At 54.3% G+C, this 24,247-nt stretch overlaps 1 protein-coding gene across 1 annotated transcript in view; it reads right to left on the bottom strand.

Annotated features, from left to right (window-relative positions):
* LOC144497798 (collagen alpha-1(XI) chain-like) overlaps nucleotides 1-24,247 on the bottom strand; it is a 494,895-nt gene that overhangs the window by 189,390 nt on the left and 281,258 nt on the right. The window contains exon 18 of the mRNA XM_078219235.1: nucleotides 18,730-18,774. Coding sequence (XP_078075361.1) covers nucleotides 18,730-18,774 — 45 coding nt within the window. The remainder of the gene's footprint in view (nucleotides 1-18,729; nucleotides 18,775-24,247) is intronic.

Genomic DNA, 24,247 nt, shown 5'->3' with positions numbered 1-24,247 from the left:
CTTTCTTAAACAGAGGAACAACATTCGCCATTCTCCAGTCCTCTGGCACCATCCCCGTGGACAGTGAGGACCCAAAGATCAACGCCAAAGGCTCTGCAATCTCATCCCTTGCCTCCCACAGAATCCTAGGATACATTTCATCAGGCCCAGGGGACTTATCGACCTTCAGTTTATTCAAAACTGCCAAGACATCCTCCCTCCGAACATCTATTTCCTCCAGCCTATTAGCCTGTAACACCTTCTCTTCCTCAAAAACATGGCCCCTTTCCTTGGTGAACACTGAAGAAAAGTATTCATTCATCACCTCGCCTATCTCTACTGACTCCATACACAAGTTCCCACTACTGTCCTTGACCGGCCCTAACCTCACCCTGGTCATTCTTTTATTCCTCACATAAGAGTAAAAAGCCTTGGGGTTTTCCTTGATCCGACCCGCCAAGGACTTCTCATGTCCCCTCCTAGCTCTCCTAAGCCCCTTTTTCAGCTCATTCCTTGCTAACTTGTAATCCTCAATCGAGCCATCTGAACCTTGTTTCCTCATCCCGACATAAGCTTCCCTCTTCCTTTTCACAAGACATTCCACCTCTTTTGTGAACCATGGTTCCCTCACTCGGCCATTTCCTCCCTGCCTGACAGGAACATACCTATCAAGGACATCCAGTATTTGTTCCTTGAAAAAGTTCCACTTTTCATTAGTTCCTTTCTCTGACAGTTTCTGTTCCCAACTTATGCCCCCTAATTCTTGCCTAATCGCATCATAATTACCCCTCCCCCAATTGTAAACCTTGCCCTGCCGTACGGCCCTATCCCTCTCCATTGCAATAACAAAAGACACCGAATTGTGGTCACTATCTCCAAATTGCTCTCCCACAACCAAATCTAACACTTGGCCCGGTTCATTTCCCAGTACCAAATCCAATGTGGCCTCACCTCTAGTCGGCCCATCCACATATTGTGTCAGGAAACCCTCCCGCACACACTGCACAAAAACTGCCCCATCCGAACTATTTGACCTACAAAGGTTCCAATCAATATTTGGAAAGTTAAAGTCCCCCATGACAACTACCCTGTGACCCCCACACATATCCATAATCTGCTTAGCAATTTCTTCCTCCACATCTCTATTACTATTTGGGGGCCTATAGTAAACTCCTAGCAACGTGACCGCTCCTTTCCTATTTCTAACTTCAGCCCATATTACCTCAGTGTGCAGATCCCCCACGAAGTGCCTTTCCGCAGCCGTTAAACTATCCTTGATTAACAATGCCACTCCTCCACCTCTTTTACCAGCTTCCCTACACTTAGTGAAACATCTATACCCCGGAACGTCCAACAACCATTCCTGTCCTTGTTCTACCCACGTCTCCGTAATGGCCACAACATCGTAGTCCCAAGTACCAATCCACGCCCCAAGTTCATCTACCTTGTTCCGGATGCTCCTTGCATTGAAGTAGACACACTTCAACCCACCTTCCTGTCTACCAGTACCCACCCTTGACCCTGATACCTTCCCCAATACCTCACCACCCTCACTGACTTCTGGACTACAACTCCCTTTCCCACTCCCCTGACAAATTAGTTTAAACCCCCCTGAAGAGCCGTAACAAATTTCCCTCCGAGGATATTGGTGCCCCTCTGGTTCAGGTGCACCCCGTCCTGTTTGTACAGGTCCCACCTTCCCCAGAACGTGTTCCAATTATCCACGTATCTGAAACCCTCCCTCCTACACCATCCCTGCAACCACATATTTAACTGCACTCTCTCCCTGTTCCTCAACTCGCTATCACGTGGTACCGGCAACGTACCAGAGATGACCACATGTTTCGTCTTGGCTCTCAGCTTCCAGCCCAGCTCCAGAAATTCCTGCTTTAAATCCCCGTCCCTTCTCTTACCTATGTAATTGGTACCAATGTGCACCACGACTTGTGACTGTTTCCCCTCCCCCTTCAGAATCTGGAAAACACGGTCTGAGACATCACGGACCTTGGCATCCGGTAGGCAACATACCATCCGTGAGTCTCTTTTGCTGCCACAGAACCTCCTATCTATCCCTCTAACTAACGAGTCCCCAATAACTATCGCCCTCCCGCTCTCCCCCTTTCCCTCCCGAGCCACAGAGACAGACACAGTGCTGGAGATCCTCTCACTGCGGCTCCCCACTGGTATGTCATCCCCCTCAACCGTATCCAAAGCGGAATACTTGTTGCTAAGGGGAACGACCACCGGGGATCCCTGCACGGACTGCTTCCTCCCAGCCCCTCTCACCGTCACCCATCTGTTTTCAATCCTCGGAGTAACTGTATTCCTAAAGCTTGTGTCTATGGCCATCTCTGCGTCCCTGATGATCCTAAGTTCATCCAACTCCAGCTCCAGTTCCCTAACACGGTTTTGGAGGAGCTGCAGATGGGTGCACTTCCCACAGGTGTAATCAGTAGGGACACTGTCGTCGTCCCTCACCTCAAACATAGTGCAAGAGGAACATTGCACTGCCTGCACACCCATCCCCTCTAGATACCTTGCCAGTACCAGGTAGAAAGTGCAAAAATGAATTCAACTCACCCCTGCTCGCCCTTTCAGCCTAAGCCCTGTGAGCCAAAGTCTTATAGCTCACACTCTGCTTCCCACACACTCCCCTGCCCACTCCCGACACTGCCCGCTGTATACTGCAGCCTACCTTTTATACTTCACGCGCTTAAAAAACCCTTCCCAGACTCCTTTGCTGCCCACTTCTAGTTTTCACTTTAAACTTGAAAAACTGCTGTTAAAGTAAAGGCCAAAAAAATACACACACTAGCTGACTAATTAAATAAATAAACAATTCAATTAATCCAATTAATCTCTCACCAGCACTGCTGCTTTCAATCACCCCTCTCAGCTTGCTCCAGTGGATCAATGAGGGGGAACCTCCCAGGTAACTGACTTTTAAAGTTAAAATAAAAACCCTTCCCAGACTCCTTTGCTGCCCACTTCTAGTTTTCACTTTAAACTTGAAAAACTGCTGTTAAAGTAAAGGCCAAAAAAATACACACACTAGCTGACTAATTAAATAAATAAACAATTCAATTAATCCAATTAATCTCTCACCAGCACTGCTGCTTTCAATCACCCCTCTCAGCTTGCTCCAGTGGATCAATGAGTTAATGATCAATGATTTGCAAAGTTAAAGTCCCCCATAACAACTACCCTGTTACCCTCGTCATTCTTTTATTCCTGACATACCTATAGAAGCTTTAGGGTTTTCCTTGATCCTACCTGCCAAAGACTTCTCATGTCCCCTCCTGGCTCTTCTTAGCTCTCTCTTCAGGTCCTTCCTGGCTAACTTGTAACTCTCAAGCTCCCTAACTGAGCCTTCACGTCTCACCTTTACATAAGTCTCCTTCTTCCTCTTCACAAGAGATTCAACTTCTTTAGTAAACCACGGTTCCCTCGCTCGACCACTTCCTCCCTGCCTGACAGGTACATACTTATCAAGGACACGCAGTAGCTGTTCCTTGAACAAGCTCCACATTTCAATTGTGTCCATCCCCTGCAGTTTCCTTCCCCAACCTATGCATCCTAAATCACGCCTAATCGCATCATAATTTCCTTTCCCCCAGCTATAACTCTTGCCCTTCGGTATATACCTATCCCTTTCCATCGCTAAAGTAAATGTAACCGAATTGTGGTCACTATCACCAAAGTGCTCACCTACCTCCAAATCTAACACCTGGTCTGGTTCATTACCCAGTACCAAATCCAATGTGGCCTCGCCTCTTGTTGGTCTATCTACATACTGTGTCAGGAAACCCTCCTGAACACATTGGACAAAAACTGACCCCTCTAAAGTACTCAAACTATAGCTTTTCCAGTCAATATTTGCAAAGTTAAAGTCCCCCATAACAACTACCCAGTTACTTTCACTCCTATCCAGAATCATCTTTGCAATCCTTTCCTCTACATCTCTGGAACTTTTCGGAGGCCTATAGAAAACTCCCAACAGGGTGACCTCTCCTTTCCTGTTTCTAACCTCAGCCCAAACTACCTCAGTAGACGAGTCCTCATCAAACGTCCTTTTGAACCTGAGTCCCTGGCGCTGTGAGGCAGCGGTGCTAACCACGGTGCCACCGTGCCGCCCCTGTGCCACCGTGCCGCCCCTGTGCCACCGTGCTGCCCCTGTGCCACCGTGCCGCCCGTGCCACCGTGCCGCCCCTGTGCCACCGTGCCCCTGTGCCACCGTGCTGCCCCTGTGCCACCGTGCCGCCCCTGTGCCACCGTGCCCCTGTGCCACCGTGCTGCCCCTGTGCCACCGTGCCGCCCCTGTGCCACCGTGCCACCGTGCCACCCCTGTGCCACCGTGCCGCCCCTGTGCCACCGTGCCGCCCCTGTGCCACCGTGCTGCCCCTGTGCCACCGTGCCACCGTGCCACCCCTGTGCCACCGTGCCGCCCCTGTGCCACCGTGCTGCCCCTGTGCCACCGTGCCGCCCCTGTGCCACCGTGCCCCTGTGCCACCGTGCCGCCCCTGTGCCACCGTGCCGCCCCTGTGCCACCGTGCCGCCCCTGTGCCACCGTGCCGCCCCTGTGCCACCGTGCCCCTGTGCCACCGTGCCGCCCCTGTGCCACCGTGCCGCCCCTGTGCCACCGTGCCGCCCCTGTGCCACCGTGCCGCCCCTGTGCCACCGTGCCGCCCCTGTGCCACCGTGCTGCCCCTGTGCCACCGTGCCGCCCCTGTGCCACCGTGCTGCCCCTGTGCCACCGTGCCGCCCCTGTGCCACCGTGCCCCTGTGCCACCGTGCCGCCCCTGTGCCACCGTGCCCCTGTGCCACCGTGCCCCTGTGCCACCGTGCCCCTGTGCCACCGTGCCGCCCCTGTGCCACCGTGCCGCCCCTGTGCCACCGTGCCGCCCCTGTGCCACCGTGCCCCTGTGCCACCGTGCCGCCCCTGTGCCACCGTGCCCCTGTGCCACCGTGCCCCTGTGCCACCGTGCCCCTGTGCCACCGTGCTGCCCCTGTGCCACCGTGCCGCCCCTGTGCCACCGTGCCCCTGTGCCACCGTGCTGCCCCTGTGCCACCGTGCTGCCCCTGTGCCACCGTGCCGCCCCTGTGCCACCGTGCCGCCCCAATGTGCTGTACATTTCTTTGTTCTTTTTAATCACCTTGGCCACCTGTGTTGCCACTTTTAGGGAACTGTGGACCTGCCGCCCAGATCCCTCTGTATGTTAATGTTCCTAAGGGTTCTGCCATTTACAGTATAATTCACACCTAAATTGGATCCTCCAAAGGGCATCACCTCACATTTGTCCGGATTAAACTCCATCTGCCATTTCTGTGCCCAAGTCTCCAATCTATCCATATCCTGTTAAAGTTTATTTATTAGTCACAAGTAAGGCTTACATTAACACTGCAATAAAGTTACCATGAAATTTCCAGGTTGCCACAGTCCGGCACCTGTTCGGGTCAATGCACCAAACCAGCATGTCTTTCAGACTGAGGGAGGAAACCGAGCACTCGGAGGAAACCCACGTAGACACGGGGAGAACATACAAACTCCACACAGACAGTGACCCAAGCCGGGAATCAAACCTGGGTCCCTGGTGTTGTGAGGCAGAAGTGCTAACCACTGTGCCACCGTGCCGCCCTCTGTATCCTCTGACAATCCCCGGCACTATCAACAACTCCACCAATCTTCATGTCATCCACAAACTTACTAAACAAACCACCCACATTTTCCTCCAGATCATTTATATACACCATAAACAGCAGAGGTCCCAGCACTGATCCCTGCGGAACACCACGAGCTACAGATCTCCATTCTGAAAAACACCCTTCCACTGCTACTTTCTGTCTTCTATAACCAAGATGTGGAGATGCCGGCGTTGGACTGGGGTAAACACAGTAAGAAGTTTAACAACACCAGGTTAAAGTCCAACAGGTTTATTTGGTAGCAAAAGCCACACAAGCTTTCGAAGCTCTAAGCCCCTTCTTCAGGTGAGTGGGAATTCTGTTCACAAACAGAACTTATAAAGACACAGACTCAATTTACATGAATAATGGTTGGAATGCGAATACTTACAACTAATCCAGTCTTTAAGAAACAAAACAATGTGAGTGGAGAGAGCATCAAGACAGGCTAAAAAGATGTATATTGTCTCCAGACAAGACAGCCAGTGAAACTCTGCAGGTCCACGCAACTGTGGGAGTTACAAATAGTGCGACATGAACCCAATATCCCGGTTGAGGCCGTCCTTGTGTGTGCGGAACTTGGCAATCAGTTTCTTCTCAGCGACTCTGCGCTGTCGTGTGTCGCGAAGGCCGCCTTGGAGAACGCTTACCCGAATATCAGAGGCCGAATGCCCGTGACCGCTGAAGTGCTCCCCAACAGGAAGAGAACAGTCTTGCCTGGTGATTGTCGAGTGGTGTTCATTCATCCGTTGTCGCAGCGTCTGCATAGTTTCCCCAATGTACCATGCCTCGGGACATCCTTTCTTGCAGCGTATCAGGTAGACAACGTTGGCCGAGTTGCAAGAGTATGTACCGTGTACCTGGTGGATGGTGTTCTCACGTGAGATGATGGCATCCGTGTCGATGATCCGGCACGTCTTGCAGAGGTTGCTGTGGCAGGGTTGTGTGGTGTCTTGGTCACTGTTCTCCTGAAGGCTGGGTAGTTTGCTGCGGACAATGGTCTGTTTGAGGTTGTGCGGTTGTTTGAAGGCAAGAAGTGGGGGTGTGGGGATGGCCTTGGCGAGATGTTCGTCTTCATCAATGACATGTTGAAGGCTCCGGAGGAGATGCCGTAGCTTCTCCGCTCCGGGGAAGTACTGGACAACGAAGGGTACTCTGTCCATCGTGTCCCGTGTTTGTCTTCTGAGGAGGTCGGTGCGGTTTTTCGCTGTGGCGCGTTGGAACTGTTGATCAATGAGTCTAGCGCCATATCCTGTTCTTATGAGGGCATCTTTCAGCGTCTGGAGGTGTCTGTTGCGATCCTCCTCATCCGAGCAGATCCTGTGTGTTCGGAGGGCTTGTCCGTAGGGGACGGCTTCTTTAATGTGTTTAGGGTGGAAGCTGGAGAAGTGGAGCATCGTGAGGTTATCCGTGGGCTTGCGGTACAGTGAGGTGCTGAGGTGACCGTCCTTAATGGAGATGCGCGTGTCCAAGAATGCAACCGATTCCGGAGAGTAGTCCATGGTGAGTCTGATGGTGGGATGGAACTTGTTGATGTCATCATAGAGTTGTTTCAGTGATTGTTCACCATGAGTCCAAAGGAAGAAAATGTCATTGATGTATCTAGTGTATAGCATCGGTTGAAGGTCCCGTGCGGTGAAGAAGTCTTGTTCGAACCTGTGCATGAAGATGTTGGCATATTGAGGTGCAAATTTTGTCCCCATGGCTGTTCCGTGTGTCTGGATGAAGAACTGGTTGTTGAAGGTGAAGATATTGTGGTCCAGGATGAAGCGGATGAGATGTAAAATTGCATCTGGAAACTGGCAGTTGTTGGCGCTGAGCACTGAGGCCGTTGCAGAAATGCCATCGTCATGGGGGATGCTGGTGTAGAGTGCCGAGACATCCATTGTGACGAGGAGCGCTCCTGGTTCAACTGCTCCATGTGTGCCGAGTTTCTGTAGGAAGTCCGTCGTGTCGCGACAAAAGCTGGGGGTTCTTTGTACAATGGGTTTCAGGATGCCCTCGACATAGCCAGAGAGGTTCTCGCACAGGGTCCCATTGCCCGATACGATGGGACGGCCGGGTGTGTTTGCCTTGTGTATCTTCGGGAGGCAGTAGAGATCTCCAACGCGGGGAGTACGTGGGATGAGAGCACGGAGGGTGTTCTGAAGGTCCGGATTGAAGGAGGAAATTTTCCAGAAAACCATATTTGCATCATCAAACATATTTACATATTGGACTAATTGGCACCACTCATAACGGGCCAACAATGCAGAGGGGCACCCCCGGATGGATATTCGATCGGGTCCCCCCCTGCACAGCTGAGAGACTCACGAATTTCAGAAACTACGGAAGATCCCTAATCTGCCTAGCAACAGCGCAGCTGCATTTTAAACTGGCCAAGGCAGACATAAAAATCTGATAAACTAAGAGATAAGGATAAAAGGTTAAGAATGAAATACCCCAGACACCCAACAGGACAGGATGACATTAACACTCAATCTCACAAGCAGGAAACACAGACACGGAACAATAGGATCAATTCAAATAAGAGGACACATAGAGATGGTAATGGGAAACGCATTTAGACACCGGGGCAGGACCAAGTAATCCCATTAACACGAACACACACCATACAAATGCTAATCCATGAAACTTCCTAGGGACTTTTGAAACTGACAGACCACTTTATACATTGTGTAAAAATGCATAATCAAATGTTCCCGCGCGAATTTTGGATCCCTATAAAGATCCAGAGCTGATGTGATTTAATTGAGATCAACGTGGCCAAGCCACTGTTTCTGAGCTGGCTACGGGGGTCTCCCTGGGATCCCAGTAATTGTACAATAAAGACACGCTTTGAACCTTGATTTGCGACTCAACTTCTATTCTGCACTGGTAAGGGATATTTCCCTACAACAGGATCAAAGGTCTTGATCAGAGTGTTGAGTTGACGGGTGTGTTCTTTGGTCGGATCTGCAGGTAACTGTCTGTAGTGTTCCTCGTTGTTGAGTTGTCGGTACACTTCTTTGCAGTAATCCGTTCTGTTCAGTATGACGATGGCCCCTCCTTTGTCTGCTGGTTTGATGACAATGTTGCGGTTGGTCTTGAGAGCGTGGATGGCGTTACGTTGTGCTTGCCCTTCAACCGATGCTATACACTAGAAACATCGATGACATTTTCTTCCTTTGGACTCATGGTGAACAATCACTGAAACAACTCTATGATGACATCAACAAGTTCCATCCCACCATCAGACTCACCATAGACTACTCTCCGGAATCGGTTGCATTCTTGGACACTCGCATCTCTATTAAGGACGGTCACCTCAGCACCTCACTGTACCGCAAGCCCACGGATAACCTCACGATGCTCCACTTCTCCAGCTTCCACCCTAAACACGTTAAAGAAGCCATCCCCTACGGACAAGCCCTCCGTATACACAGGATCTGCTCGGATGAGGAGGATCGCAACAGACACCTCCAGACGCTGAAAGATGCCCTCATAAGAACAGGATATGGCGCTAGACTCATTGATCAACAGTTCCAACGCGCCACAGCGAAAAACCGCACCGACCTCCTCAGAAGACAAACACGGGACACAGTGGACAGAGTACCCTTCGTTGTCCAGTACTTCCCCGGAGCGGAGAAGCTACGGCATCTCCTCCGGAGCCTTCAACATGTCATTGATGAAGACGAACATCTCGCCAAGGCCATCCCCACACCCCCACTTCTTGCCTTCAAACAACCGCACAACCTCAAACAGACCATTGTCCACAGCAAACTACCCAGCCTTCAGGAGAACAGTGACCAAGACACCACACAACCCTGCCACAGCAACCTCTGCAAGACGTGCCGGATCATCGACACGGATGCCATCATCTCACGTGAGAACACCATCCACCAGGTACACGGTACATACTCTTGCAACTCGGCCAACGTTGTCTACCTGATACGCTGCAAGAAAGGATGTCCCGAGGCATGGTACATTGGGGAAACTATGCAGACGCTGCGACAACGGATGAATGAACACCGCTCGACAATCACCAGGCGAGACTGTTCTCTTCCTGTTGGGGAGCACTTCAGCGGTCACGGGCATTCGGCCTCTGATATTCGGGTAAGCGTTCTCCAAGGCGGCCTTCGCGACACACGACAGCGCAGAGTCGCTGAGCAGAAACTGATAGCCAAGTTCCGCACACACAAGGACGGCCTCAACCGGGATATTGGGTTCATGTCACACTATTTGTAACCCCCACAGTTGCGTGGACCTGCAGAGTTTCACTGGCTGTCTTGTCTGGAGACAATACACATCTTTTTAGCCTGTCTTGATGCTCTCTCCATTCCCATTGTTTTGTTTCTTAAAGACTGGATTAGTTGTAAGTATTCGCATTCCAACCATTATTCATGTAAATTGAGTCTGTGTCTTTATAAGTTCTGTTTGTGAACAGAATTCCCACTCACCTGAAGAAGGGGCTTAGAGCTTCGAAAGCTTGTGTGGCTTTTGCTACCAAATAAACCTGTTGGACTTTAACCTGGTGTTGTTAAACTTCTTATTCTATAACCAAGCCAGTTCTGTATCCATCTTGCCCACCCCGAATCCCATGTGATTTTAGTTTTTGTACCAGTCTGCCATGTGGGATCTTGTTAAACGCCTTACTAAAGTCCATATAAACTACATCCACAGCCTTTCCCTCATTAATTATCTTTATCTCATTGAAACTTATAAAATTCTAACAGGGATAGACAAGGTAGATTCAGGAAGAATGTTCCCGATGGTGGGGGAGTCCAGGACGAGGGGTCATAGTTTTAGGATAAGGTGTAAACCTTTTAGAACTGAGGTGAGGAGAAATTTCTTCACTCAGAGGGTGGTGAATGTTTGGAATTCACTACCATAGAATGTCGTCGAGGCCAAAACGTTTGATTTCAAGAAGGAATTAGACATAGCTCTTGGGGTAAAGGGGTCAAGGGATTTGGGGAGAAGTGGGGACCAGGATATTGAGTTTGATGATCAGCCATGATCAAGATAAATGGCGGAGCAGGCTCGAAGGGCCGAATGGCCTACTCCTGCTTCTGTTTTCTATGTCGGTCTGATCAAATAAGGACGGCAGATTTCCTTCCCTAAAGGATATTTGTGAACCAGATGGGTTTTCTGACAATCGACAATGGTTTCATGGTCATCAGTAGATTCTTAATTCCAGATTTTTATTGAATTCAAATTCCACCATCTGCCGTGGTGGGATTCGAACCCGGGTCCCCAGAGCATTAGCCTGGGTCTCTGGATTACTAATCCAGTGACAATACCACTATCTCTCCTCCATCAATGGCTCAATGAATTCTGTTCTCACTGGAGATTCTGAGATTACAGAACAGCACAGAGTGAGACCATTCAGCCAATCATCCCTGTGCTATCCAAATTAGTCCCATTCCCCTGTCTTTTCCCCAGAAGGCTTATAAAATGTCCTCTTTCAAGTACATATCTAATTGGCTTTTGTAATTAATGTTGTTAATAAATTCCAGATCACAGGAAACTCCGAAAACATTCCCCTCATCTCCCCCTCTGGTTCTTTTCCCGATTCTCTTCAATCTGTGTCCCTCTGGTTACCCACCCTCCTGTCACTGCAAACACTTTCTCCTGATTTACTCCATCTAAACTCTTCCTGATTTTGAGCTCCTCCATTAAATCTCCTCTGAACCTTCTCTGCTCCAAGGAGAACAATCCCAGCTTCTCCAGTCTCTCCACATTCACTGAGGTCCCTCATCCCTGGGAACATTCCAGTAAATCTCCTCCGCACCCTCTCCAAGGCCCTGACATCCCTCCTAAAGTGTGGAGTCCAGAACTGGACAATATTCACCAGCTGGGGTCGACCCAGTAATTTATAAAGGGATAAGAATAACTTATTTTTATCCAATGTCATTATTTGCACAATCAGTGGTATTGTCAGAGGCTCGGGATAATGCTGGGCTGATAAGTGGCAGATGGAATTTAACCCTGAAAAGTGTGAGGTGATACACTTTGGAAGGAGTAATTTGACAAGGAAGTATTCAATGAATGGTAGGACACTAGGAAGTTCTGTGGAACAAAGGGACCTTGGTGTGTTTGTCCACAGATCTCTGAAAGTGGAAGGGCTTGTTAATAGGGTGGTGAAAAAGGCATGTGGGACTCTTGCCTTTATCAGTCGAGGCAGAGATTACAAAAACAGGGGAGGCGATGGCCTAGTGGTATTATCGCTGGACTATTAATCCAGAAACTCAGCTAATGTTCTGGGGAGCCGGGTTCGAATGCCGTCATGGCAGACGGTGGAATTTGAATTCAATTACAAATATCTGGAATTAAGAATCTACTGATGACCATGAAACCATTGTTGATTGTCGGAAAAACCCATCTGGTTCACTGATGTCCTTTAGGGAAGGAAATCTGCCGTCCTTACCTGGTCTGGCCTATGTGACCCCAGAGCCACAGCAATGTGGTTGACTCTCAACTGCCCTCAGGCAACTAGGGATGGGCAATAAATGCTGGCCAACCAGCGACGCCCATGTCCCATGAATGAATGAATAAAAAATGTACACATATTAGGAGCAGGAGGAGCCATTCTGTCCCTCAAGCTTGCTCCGCCATTCAATAAGATCACGGCTGCTTTGACAGTCACCTCAACTACACATTCTTACCAATCCCTGATAACCTTTGACCCCTTGTCAATCAAGACTCTAATTCAGTTTTAAAAATATTCAGTGACTCTGTCCCAGTGTCTCAGGGTGTTTCTCAGTGACTCTGTCCCAGTGTCTCAGTGTGTCTCAGTGTGTCTCTCAGTGACTCTGTCCCAGTGTCTCAGGGTGTGTCTCAGTGTGTCTCAGTGTGTCTCAGTGTGTCTCTCCGTGACTCTGTCCCAGTGTCTCAGTGTGTCTCAGTGTGTCTCACGGTGTCTCTCCGTGACTCTGTCCCAGTGTCTCAGTGTGTCTCAGTGTGTCTCTCCGTGACTCTGTCCCAGTGTCTCAGTGTGTCTCAGTGTGTCTCACGGTGTCTCTCAGTGACTCTGTCCCAGTGTCTCAGTGTGTCTCACGGTGTTTCTCAGTGACTCTGTCCCAGTGTCTCAGTGTGTCTCAGTGTGTCTCTCCGTGACTCTGTCCCAGTGTCTCAGTGTGTCTCAGTGTGTCTCTCCGTGACTCTGTCCCAGTGTCTCAGTGTGTCTCAGGGTGTCTCTCAGTGACTCTGTCCCAGTGTCTCAGTGTGTCTCTCAGTGACTCTGTCCCAGTGTCTCAGTGTGTCTCAGTGTGTCTCTCAGTGACTCTGTCCCAGTGTCTCACGGTGTTTCTCAGTGACTCTGTCCCAGTGTCTCAGTGTGTCTCAGTGTGTCTCTCAGTGACTCTGTCCCAGTGTCTCAGTGTGTCTCTCCGTGACTCTGTCCCAGTGTCTCAGTGTGTCTCTCAGTGACTCTGTCCCAGTGTCTCACTGTGTCTCAGGGTGTCTCTCCGTGACTCTGTCCCAGTGTGTCTCAGTGTGTCTCAGGGTGTCTCTCAGTGACTCTGTCCCAGTGTCTCAGTGTGTCTCAGTGTGTCTCTCCGTGACTCTGTCCCAGTGTCTCAGTGTGTCTCAGGGTGTCTCTCAGTGACTCTGTCCCAGTGTCTCAGTGTGTCTCAGGGTGTCTCTCCGTGACTCTGTCCCAGTGTCTCAGTGTGTCTCAGGGTGTCTCTCCGTGACTCTGTCCCAGTGTGTCTCAGTGTGTCTCAGGGTGTCTCTCAGTGACTCTGTCCCAGTGTCTCAGTGTGTCTCAGTGTGTCTCTCCGTGACTCTGTCCCAGTGTCTCAGTGTGTCTCAGTGTGTCTCTCAGTGACTCTGTCCCAGTGTCTCAGTGTGTCTCTCAGTGACTCTGTCCCAGTGTCTCAGTGTGTCTCAGTGTGTCTCTCAGTGACTCTGTCCCAGTGTCTCAGTGTGTCTCTCCGTGACTCTGTCCCAGTGTCTCAGTGTGTCTCTCAGTGACTCTGTCCCAGTGTCTCAGTGTGTCTCAGCGTGTCTCTCCGTGACTCTGTCCCAGTGTCTCAGTGTGTCTCAGTGTGTCTCTCAGTGACTCTGTCCCAGTGTCTCAGTGTGTCTCTCAGTGACTCTGTCCCAGTGTCTCAGTGTGTCTCTCAGTGACTCTATCCCAGTGTCTCAGTGTGTCTCTCCGTGACTCTGTCCCAGTGTCTCAGTGTGTCTCTCCGTGACTCTGTCCCAGTGTCTCAGTGTGTCTCTCAGTGACTCTGTCCCAGTGTCTCAGTGTGTCTCAGTGTGTCTCTCAGTGACTCTGTCCCAGTGTCTCAGGGTGTCTCTCAGTGACTCTGTCCCAGTGTCTCAGTGTGTCTCTCAGTGACTCTGTCCCAGTGTCTCAGTGTGTCTCTCAGTGACTCTGTCCCAGTGTCTCAGTGTGTCTCAGTGTGTCTCTCCGTGACTCTGTCCCAGTGTCTCAGTGTGTCTCAGGGTGTCTCTCCGTGACTCTGTCCCAGTGTGTCTCAGTGTGTCTCAGGGTGTCTCTCAGTGACTCTGTCCCAGTGTCTCAGTGTGTCTCAGGGTGTCTCTCAGTGACTCTGTCCCAGTGTCTCAGTGTGTCTCAGGGTGTCTCTCAGTGACTCTGTCCCAGTGTCTCAGTGTGTCTCTCCGTGACTCTGTCCCAGTGTCTCAGTGTGTCTCGGGGTGTCTCTCCGTGACTCTGTCCCAGTGTGTCTCAGTGTGTCTCAGGGTGTCTCTCAGTGACTCTGTCCCAGTGTCTCAGTGTGTCTCAGTGTGTCTCTCCGTGACTCTGTCCCAGTGTGTCTCAGTGTGTCTCAGTGTGTCTCTCAGTGACTCTGTCCCAGTGTCTCAGTGTGTCTCTCAGTGACTCTGTCCCAGTGTGTCTCAGTGTGTCTCACGGTGTCTCTCAGTGACTCTGTCCCAGTGTCTCAGTGTGTCTCAGTGTGTCTCTCAGTGACTCTGTCCCAGTGTCTCAGTGTGTGTCAGGGTGTTTCTCAGTGACTCTGTTCCAGTGTCTCAGTGTGTCTCTCCGTGACTCTGTCCCAGTGTCCCAGTGTCTCAGTGTGTCTCTCCGTGACTCTGTCCCAGTGTCTCAGTGTGTCTCAGTGTGTCTCTCAGTGACTCTGTCCCAGTGTCTCAGTGTGTCTCAGTGTGTCTCTCAGTGACTCTGTCCCAGTGTCTCAGAGTGTGTCTCAGTGTGTCTCAGTGTGTCTCTCCGTGACTCTGTCCCAGTGTCTCAGTGTGTCTCAGTGTGTCTCACGGTGTCTCTCCGTGACTCTGTCCCAGTGTCTCAGTGTGTCTCAGTGTGTCTCTCCGTGACTCTGTCCCAGTGTCTCAGTGTGTCTCAGTGTGTCTCACGGTGTCTCTCAGTGACTCTGTCCCAGTGTCTCAGTGTGTCTCACGGTGTTTCTCAGTGACTCTGTCCCAGTGTCTCAGTGTGTCTCAGTGTGTCTCTCCGTGACTCTGTCCCAGTGTCTCAGTGTGTCTCAGTGTGTCTCTCCGTGACTCTGTCCCAGTGTCTCAGTGTGTCTCAGGGTGTCTCTCAGTGACTCTGTCCCAGTGTCTCAGTGTGTCTCTCAGTGACTCTGTCCCAGTGTCTCAGTGTGTCTCAGTGTGTCTCTCAGTGACTCTGTCCCAGTGTCTCACGGTGTTTCTCAGTGACTCTGTCCCAGTGTCTCAGTGTGTCTCAGTGTGTCTCTCAGTGACTCTGTCCCAGTGTCTCAGTGTGTCTCTCCGTGACTCTGTCCCAGTGTCTCAGTGTGTCTCTCAGTGACTCTGTCCCAGTGTCTCACTGTGTCTCAGGGTGTCTCTCCGTGACTCTGTCCCAGTGTGTCTCAGTGTGTCTCAGGGTGTCTCTCAGTGACTCTGTCCCAGTGTCTCAGTGTGTCTCAGTGTGTCTCTCCGTGACTCTGTCCCAGTGTCTCAGTGTGTCTCAGGGTGTCTCTCAGTGACTCTGTCCCAGTGTCTCAGTGTGTCTCAGGGTGTCTCTCCGTGACTCTGTCCCAGTGTCTCAGTGTGTCTCAGGGTGTCTCTCCGTGACTCTGTCCCAGTGTGTCTCAGTGTGTCTCAGGGTGTCTCTCAGTGACTCTGTCCCAGTGTCTCAGTGTGTCTCAGTGTGTCTCTCCGTGACTCTGTCCCAGTGTCTCAGTGTGTCTCAGTGTGTCTCTCAGTGACTCTGTCCCAGTGTCTCAGTGTGTCTCTCAGTGACTCTGTCCCAGTGTCTCAGTGTGTCTCAGTGTGTCTCTCAGTGACTCTGTCCCAGTGTCTCAGTGTGTCTCTCCGTGACTCTGTCCCAGTGTCTCAGTGTGTCTCTCAGTGACTCTGTCCCAGTGTCTCAGTGTGTCTCAGCGTGTCTCTCCGTGACTCTGTCCCAGTGTCTCAGTGTGTCTCAGTGTGTCTCTCAGTGACTCTGTCCCAGTGTCTCAGTGTGTCTCTCAGTGACTCTGTCCCAGTGTCTCAGTGTGTCTCTCAGTGACTCTATCCCAGTGTCTCAGTGTGTCTCTCCGTGACTCTGTCCCAGTGTCTCAGTGTGTCTCTCCGTGACTCTGTCCCAGTGTCTCAGTGTGTCTCTCAGTGACTCTGTCCCAGTGTCTCAGTGTGTCTCAGTGTGTCTCTCAGTGACTCTGTCCCAGTGTCTCAGGGTGTCTCTCAGTGACTCTGTCCCAGTGTCTCAGTGTGTCTCTCAGTGACTCTGTCCCAGTGTCTCAGTGTGTCTCTCAGTGACTCTGTCCCAGTGTCTCAGTGTGTCTCAGTGTGTCTCTCCGTGACTCTGTCCCAGTGTCTCAGTGTGTCTCAGGGTGTCTCTCCGTGACTCTGTCCCAGTGTGTCTCAGTGTGTCTCAGGGTGTCTCTCAGTGACTCTGTCCCAGTGTCTCAGTGTGTCTCAGGGTGTCTCTCAGTGACTCTGTCCCAGTGTCTCAGTGTGTCTCAGGGTGTCTCTCAGTGACTCTGTCCCAGTGTCTCAGGGTGTCTCTCAGTGACTCTGTCCCAGTGTGTCTCAGTGTGTCTCACGGTGTCTCTCAGTGACTCTGTCCCAGTGTCTCAGTGTGTCTCAGTGTGTCTCTCAGTGACTCTGTCCCAGTGTCTCAGTGTGTGTCAGGGTGTTTCTCAGTGACTCTGTTCCAGTGTCTCAGTGTGTCTCTCCGTGACTCTGTCCCAGTGTCCCAGTGTCTCAGTGTGTCTCTCCGTGACTCTGTCCCAGTGTCTCAGTGTGTCTCAGTGTGTCTCTCAGTGACTCTGTCCCAGTGTCTCAGTGTGTCTCAGTGTGTCTCTCCGTGACTCTGTCCCAGTGTCTCAGTGTGTCTCAGGGTGGCTCTCCGTGACTCTGTCCCAGTGTCTCAGTGTGTCTCAGGGTGTTTCTCCGTGACTCTGTCCCAGTGTCTCAGTGTGTCTCACAGTGACTCTGTCCCAGTGTCTCAGTGTGTCTCTCCGTGACTCTGTCCCAGTGTCTCAGTGTGTCTCAGGGTGTCTCTCCGTGACTCTGTCCCAGTGTCTCAGTGTGTCTCAGGGTGTCTCTCAGTGACTCTGTCCCAGTGTCTCAGTGTGTCTCAGGGTGTTTCTCCGTGACTCTGTCCCAGTGTCTCAGTGTGTCTCTCAGTGACTCTGTCCCAGTGTCTCAGTGTGTCTCTCCGTGACTCTGTCCCAGTGTCTCAGTGTGTCTCAGGGTGTCTCTCAGTGACTCTGTCCCAGTGTCTCAGTGTGTCTCAGGGTGTTTCTCCGTGACTCTGTCCCAGTGTCTCAGTGTGTCTCTCAGTGACTCTGTCCCAGTGTCTCAGTGTGTCTCTCAGTGACTCTGTCCCAGTGTCTCAGGGTGTCTCTCAGTGACTCTGTCCCAGTGTCTCAGTGTGTCTCAGTGTGTCTCTCCGTGACTCTGTCCCAGTGTCTCAGTGTGGCTCTCCGTGACTCTGTCCCAGTGTCTCAGTGTGTCTCTCCGTGACTCTGTCCCAGTGTCTCAGGGTGTGTCTCAGGGTGTTTCTCAGTGACTCTGTCCCAGTGTCTCAGTGTGTCTCAGTGTGTCTCTCAGTGACTCTGTCCCAGTGTCTCAGTGTGTCTCTCAGTGACTCTGTCCCAGTGTCTCAGTGTGTCTCTCAGTGACTCTGTCCCAGTGTCTCAGTGTGTCTCAGGGTGTCTCTCAGTGACTCTGTCCCAGTGTCTCAGTGTGTCTCTCAGTGACTCTGTCCCAGTGTCTCAGTGTGTCTCAGTGTGTCTCTCCGTGACTCTGTCCCAGTGTGTCTCAGTGTGTCTCAGTGTGTCTCAGGGTGTCTCTCCGTGACTCTGTCCCAGTGTGTCTCAGTGTGTCTCAGGGTGTTTCTCAGTGACTCTGTCCCAGTGTCTCAGTGTGTCTCAGTGTGTCTCTCAGTGACTCTGTCCCAGTGTCTCAGTGTGTCTCAGGGTGTCTCTCAGTGACTCTGTCCCAGTGTCTCAGTGTGTCTCAGTGTGTCTCAGTGTGTCTCTCAGTGACTCTGTCCCAGTGTCTCAGTGTGTCTCAGTGTGTCTCTCAGTGACTCTGTCCCAGTGTCTCAGTGTGTCTCAGGGTGTCTCTCAGTGACTCTGTCCCAGTGTCTCAGTGTGTCTCAGTGTGTCTCAGTGTGTCTCTCAGTGACTCTGTCCCAGTGTCTCAGTGTGTCTCAGTGTGTCTCTCAGTGACTCTGTCCCAGTGTCTCAGTGTGTCTCAGTGTGTCTCTCAGTGACTCTGTCCCAGTGTCTCAGTGTGTCTCAGGGTGTTTCTCCGTGACTCTGTCCCAGTGTCTCAGTGTGTCTCTCAGTGACTCTGTCCCAGTGTCTCAGTGTGTCTCACGGTGTCTCTCCGTGACTCTGTCCCAGTGTCTCAGGGTGTTTCTCCGTGACTCTGTCCCAGTGTCTCAGTGTGTCTCTCAGTGACTCTGGCCCAGTGTCTCAGTGTGTCTCAGTGTGTCTCTCAGTGACTCTGTCCCAGTGTCTCAGTGTGTCTCAGTGTGTCTCTCAGTGACTCTGTCCCAGTGTCTCAGTGTGTCTCAGTGTGTCTCTCAGTGACTCTGTCCCAGTGTCTCAGTGTGTCTCTCAGTGACTCTGTCCCAGTGTCTCAGTGTGTCTCACGGTGTTTCCGAGCATGTTTGGAGTAACAGAAACTTACCGTTGGACCTCGTTGACCGCGTGGGCCGGATTTCCCCGGAACGCCCTGCAGGAATGGAGATAAGAAAATACGAATGAGAAAACAGAAAGGCAGGAGAAGCCCATTCAGATCCAGCTGAGCAATCAGCAATTCCACACTACACCCACTTCCCCAACCTCTCAGCTACAACTGAGTGAGGAGAACTTGTACCACATTTACTGCCACATTTCAGAGCACGGTCCGAGGGTCAGTACTGAGGGAGTGTTGCACTGTCAGAGGGTCAGTGCTGAGGGAGTGCTGCACTGTCAGAGGGTCAGTACTGAGGGAGTGCCGCACTGTCCGAGGGTCAGTACTGAGGGGGTGCTGCACTGTCAGAGGGTCAGTACTGAGGGAGTGCTGCACTGTCCGAGGGTCAGTACTGAGGGAGTGCTGCACTGTCAGAGGGTCAGTGCTGAGGGAGTGCCGCACTGTCAGAGGGTCAGTGCTGAGGGAGTGTCGCACTGTCAGAGGGTCAGTACTGAGGGAGTGCTGCACTGTCAGAGGGTCAGTACTGAGGGAGTGCTGCACTGTCAGAGGGTCAGTACTGAGGGAGGGCCACACTGTTCAAGGGTCAGTACTGAGGGAGTGCCGCACTGTCAGAGGGTCAGTACTGAGGGAGTGCCGCACTGTCAGAGGGTCAGTGCTGAGGGAGTGCTCCACTGTCAGAGGGTCAGTACTGAGGGAGTGCCGCACTGTCAGAGGGTCAGTGCTGAGGGAGTGCTCCACTGTCCGAGGGTCAGTACTGAGGGAGTGCCGCACTGTCAGAGGGTCAGTACTGAGGGAGTGTCGCACTGTCAGAGGGTCAGTACTGAGGGAGTGAGGATTGGGTGGTGTCATTTTGAGGTAGAGAATTTCCCACCCTTTCCTGGGGTCAATATTTCACCCTTCATCAACATGACTGGAGTAGATTCTCAGCTCATTGTTACAGTGCGATACTTGTGATAAATTGCCTGCCGTGTTTCCGACATCACATCAGTATCTATGTTTCCAACATAGTTCATTGGCTGTGAAGGGGTCTGGTGCTCTGCAAATGCAGCTGCGAAACATTGCTGTGAAATGTTTCGTTAAATGAAAAGTATCGAAGCAACTCTTCACTTTCCATCTGAAACTTCCCCGGGAGTTTGTTTGACTCATTCCCCCGGGAGGAGTGGTCTTCGGGTGGTAATGACTACAGCAAGGCAGTGTAACCATGGGTTATCCAGCAGGGAGGCTGCAAGGAACCTCATTCTAACCAATCCAAAATGAAAGCAGCTCCCTCAGTGCGAACATCCATTCAAACTCACTCGGAACATTTGTCAAATCATCTTCTCCACATTAACTCAAAGCTGTCTCCAAACTGAGATAACTAATGGCAGCTGTCCCAGACTGGTGTTTCCATCAGTAAACTGCCTCTCTCCGTCCTCCCCGCACGCACCATCCATTAACACAATCAGCAAGGAGACGCTCTGACCTCTCTCAAAGCTGCTGCCTTGATGGAAAATTCAATTTGATTTCAGAGTTCTGGGACTCTGATTACTTTCTCAGATTCACACCGTCTCCTCTGACTCCCTGTAAATGTTAACTCTCTGCTAACTGTCAACCCCTCGCAGCAAACTGGCCGACACCTTTGCATCTCCAGGTGTGACTCTCAAATTCTTAAAGACAAAAGCAAGTTACTGTGGATGCTGGAATCTGAAACAAGAACAGAAAATGCTGGAAAATCTCAGCCTCTGTGCAGTGACCGTCAGGACCAGCTGAGATTTTCCAGCATTTTTTGTTTTTGGGTTGGAATCTATTTCTGGCCATCTCCCATTCTCCACACAGTCAGCCAATCAGAATCCTCCTGCCTGGATCCTCACACACATTGAGCCCCATTCGCCCGGCTCCCCCAATCTCAACATCCAATAACAGCTCAGTGACAACATTCCCATCCTGGTTTTCCAATCCCCTATCCTATCCCAATCTCCCGAACCTCCATCAGTCCCACACCTCCTCCAGAATCAACCTCCTCAACATCTCCATGTTTAACTGCACTCAGAGGGTTAGAGTGAGAGAGCGGGGAGAGAGAAAGAGAGAACGGGCGTGGAGAGAGAGAGAGCGCGTGGGGAGAGAGACAGAGCGCGTGGGGAGAGAGACAGAGCGCGCAGGGAGAGAGAGAGAGCGGGCGGGGAGAGAGAGAGAGCGCGCGGGGAGAGAGAGACCACGCGGCGAGAGAGAGAGAGAAAGCGCGTGGGGCGAGAGAGAGTGCGTGGGGAGAGAGAGAGAGAGAGCACGCGGGGAGAGAGAGATGGAGAGAGAGCGGGTGGGGGGAGAGAGAGAGAGGGTGGGGAGAGAAAGAGAGCACGAGGGGAGAGAGAGAGAGAGAGCGCATGGGGAGAGAGAGCGAGAGCGTGTGGGGAGGGAGAGAGAGAGAGAGAGAGCGGGCGGGGAGAGAGAGAGAGAGCACGCGGGGATAGATAGAGAGAGCGCGTGGGGAGAGAGAGAGCAGGCGGGGAGAGAGAGAGAGGGCACGCGGGGAGAGAGAGAGCGCGTGGGGAGAGAGAGAGAGAGCATGTGGGGAGAGAGAGAGAGAGAGCACGCGGGGAGAGAGAGAGAGAGAGCGGGCGGAGAGAGAGAGAGCACGCGGGGATAGATAGAGAGAGCGCGTGGGGAGAGAGAGAGAGAGAGGGCGGGGAGAGAGAGGGAGGGTGGGGAGAGAGAGAGAGAGAGAGCGGGCGCGGGGAGAGAGAGAGAGAGGGCGGGGAGAGGGAGAGAGAGAGAGAGAGCGGGCGCGGGGAGAGAGAGAGAGAGAGGGTGGGGAGAGAGAGGGAGAGAGCGGGTGCGGAGAGAGAGAGAGAGGGCGGGGAGAGAGAGAGAGAGCACGTGGGAAGAGGGAGCGGGCGCGGGGAGAGGGAGAGAGCACGCGGGGAGAGGGAGCGGGCGCGGGGAGGGGGAGAGGGAGAGAGCACGCGGGGAGAGGGAGCGGGCGCAGGGAGCAGGCGCGGGCGGGTGCGGGGAGAGAGAGCGGGCGGGTGCGGGGAGAGAGAGCAAGCGGGCGCGGGAAGAGAGAGCGGGCGCGGGGAGGGCGAGCGGGCGCGGGGAGGGCGAGCGGGTGCGGGGAGGGCGAGTGGACGCGGGGAGGGCGAGCGGGCGCGGGGAGGGCGAGCGGGCGCGGGGAGGGCGAGCGGGCGCGGGGAGGGCGAGCGGGCGCGGGGAGGGCGAGCGGGCGCGGGGAGGGCGAGCGGGCGCGGGGAGGGCGAGTGGACACGGGGAGGGCGAGCGGGGGCGGGGAGGGCGAGTGGACACGGGGAGGGCGAGCGGGGGCGGGGAGGGTGAGTGGGCGCGCGGACGATGAGTGGGCACGGGGAAGGCGAGCGGGCGCGGGGCGGTGAGTGGGCACGGGGAGGGCGAGCGGGGGCGGGGAGGGCGAGCGGGCGTGGGGAGGGCGAGCGGGCGCGGGGAGGGCGAGCGGGCGCGGGGAGGGCGAGCGGGCGCGGGGAGGGCGAGCGGGCGCTGGGAGAGGGAGCGGGTGCGGGGAGAGGGAGCGGGCGCGGGGAGACGGAGCGGGCGCGGGGAGACGGAGCGGGCGCGGGGAGACGGAGCGGGCGCGGGGAGACGGAGCGGGCGCGGGGAGACGGAGCGGGCGCGGGGAGACGGAGCGGGCGTGGGGAGAAGGAGCGGGCGCGGGGAGACGGAGCGGGCGCGGGGAGAGTGAGCGGGCGCAGGGAAGAGAGAACACGGGGGCAGAGAGAACGCGGGGAGAGAGAGAGCGCGGGGAGAGAGAGAGCGCGGGGAGAGAGAGAGCGCGGGGGGAGAGAGAACGCGGGGGGAGAGAGAACGCGGGGGGAGAGAGAACACGGGGGGAGAGAGAACGCGGGAGAGGGAGAACGCGGGGGAGAGAGAACGCGTTGGAGAGAGAACGCGGGGAGGAATAGAGCGGGGAGAGAGCGGGGAGAGACAGAGAGCGCGCAGGGGGAGACAGCGAGCGCGGGGAGAGAGAACGGGCACGGGGAGAGAGAACGGGCGCGGGGAGAGAGAGCAGGTGCGGGGAGAGAGCGGGCGCGGGGAGAGAGAGCAGGTGCGGGGAGAGAGAGCGGGCGTGGGGTGAGAGAGCGGGCGTGGGGTGAGAGAGCAGGCGCAGGGAGAGGGAGAGAGAGCGGGCGCGGGGAGAGAGAGCGGACGCGGGGAGAGAGAGCAGGCGCGGGGAGAGGGAGAGGGCGCGGGGAGAGGGAGAGAGAGCGGGGAGAGGGAGAGAGAGCGGGCGCGGGGACAGAGAGCGGGCGCGGGGAGAGAGAGCGGGCGCGGGGAGAGAGAGTGGGCGCGGGGAGAGAGAGCGGGCGCGGGGAGAGAGAGCGGGCGCGGGGAGAGAGAGCGGGCGCGGGGAGAGAGAGCGGGCGCGGGGAGAGAGCGGGCGCGGGGAGGGAGAGCGGGCGCGGGGAGAGAGAGCGGGCGCGGGGAGAGAGAGCGGGCGTGGGGAGAGAGAGCGGGCGCGGGGAGAGCGTGGGCGGGGAGAGAGAGCGCGCGCGGGGAGAGAGAGAGTGGGCGCGGGGGATAGAGAGTCAGCGCGGTGAGAGGGAGCGGGTGCGGGGAGACGGAGCGGGCACGGGGAGAGAGAGCGGGCGCGGGGAGAGAGAGCGGGCGCGGGGAGAAAGAGCGGGCGCGGGGAGAGAGAGCGGGCGCGGGGAGAGAGAGCGGGCGCGGGGAGAGAGAGCGGGAGTGGGGAGAGCGTGGGCGGGGAGAGAGAGCGGGCGCGGGGAGAGAGTGGGCGCGGGGGAGAGAGAGTCAGCGCGGGGAGAGAGAGAGTGGGCGCGGGGGAGAGTCAGCGTGGGGAGAGAGAGAGCGGGCGCGGGGAGTGAGAGCTGGCGCGGGGAGTGAGAGCGGGCGCGGGGAGGTCGAGTGGGCGCGGGTAGGTCGAGTGGGCGCAGGGAGTGAGAGCGGGCGTGGGGAGGGCGAGCGGGCGCGGGGAGGGGGGCGAGCGGGCGCGGTGAGAGGGAGCGGGCGCGGGGACAGGGAGTGGGTGCGGGTAGAGGGAGCGGGCATGGGGAGAGGGGGCGGGCGCGGGGAGATGGAGCGGGCACGGGGAGAGGGAGCGGGCATGGGAATGGGAGTGGGCGCGGGGACAGGGAGCGGGCACGGGGACAGGGAGCGGGCACGGGGACAGGGAGCGGGCACGGGGAGAGGGAGCGGGCCCGGGGAGAGGGAGCGGGCCCGGGGAGAGGGAGTGGGCCCAGGGAGAGGGAGGGGGCGCGGGGAGAGAGAGCGGGCGCGGGGAGTGGGTGTGTGAGTGGGTGTATTTTATAGTGGGTGTGGGTGTGTGTGTGTGTATTTTATAGTGTGTGTGTGGGTGCGTGTGTGTGGGGGCGGAGGTGTGGGTGGGTGTGCGTGTGGATGTGTATGTGTGGGTGTGTGTGTGTATTTTATAGTGTGTGTGTGGGTGTGCGTGGGCGTCTGTGTGAGTGTGTGTGGGTGTATTTTATAGTGGGTGTGTGGGCATGTGGGGGTGTGTGTGGGTGGGTGTGTGGATGTGGGTGTATGGGTGTGT

The sequence above is a fragment of the Mustelus asterias genome, chromosome 8 (assembly GCF_964213995.1).
Source record: "Mustelus asterias chromosome 8, sMusAst1.hap1.1, whole genome shotgun sequence".
Lineage (NCBI taxonomy): Eukaryota > Metazoa > Chordata > Chondrichthyes > Carcharhiniformes > Triakidae > Mustelus > Mustelus asterias.
This window is presented reverse-complemented; position numbering and strand designations above follow the sequence as displayed.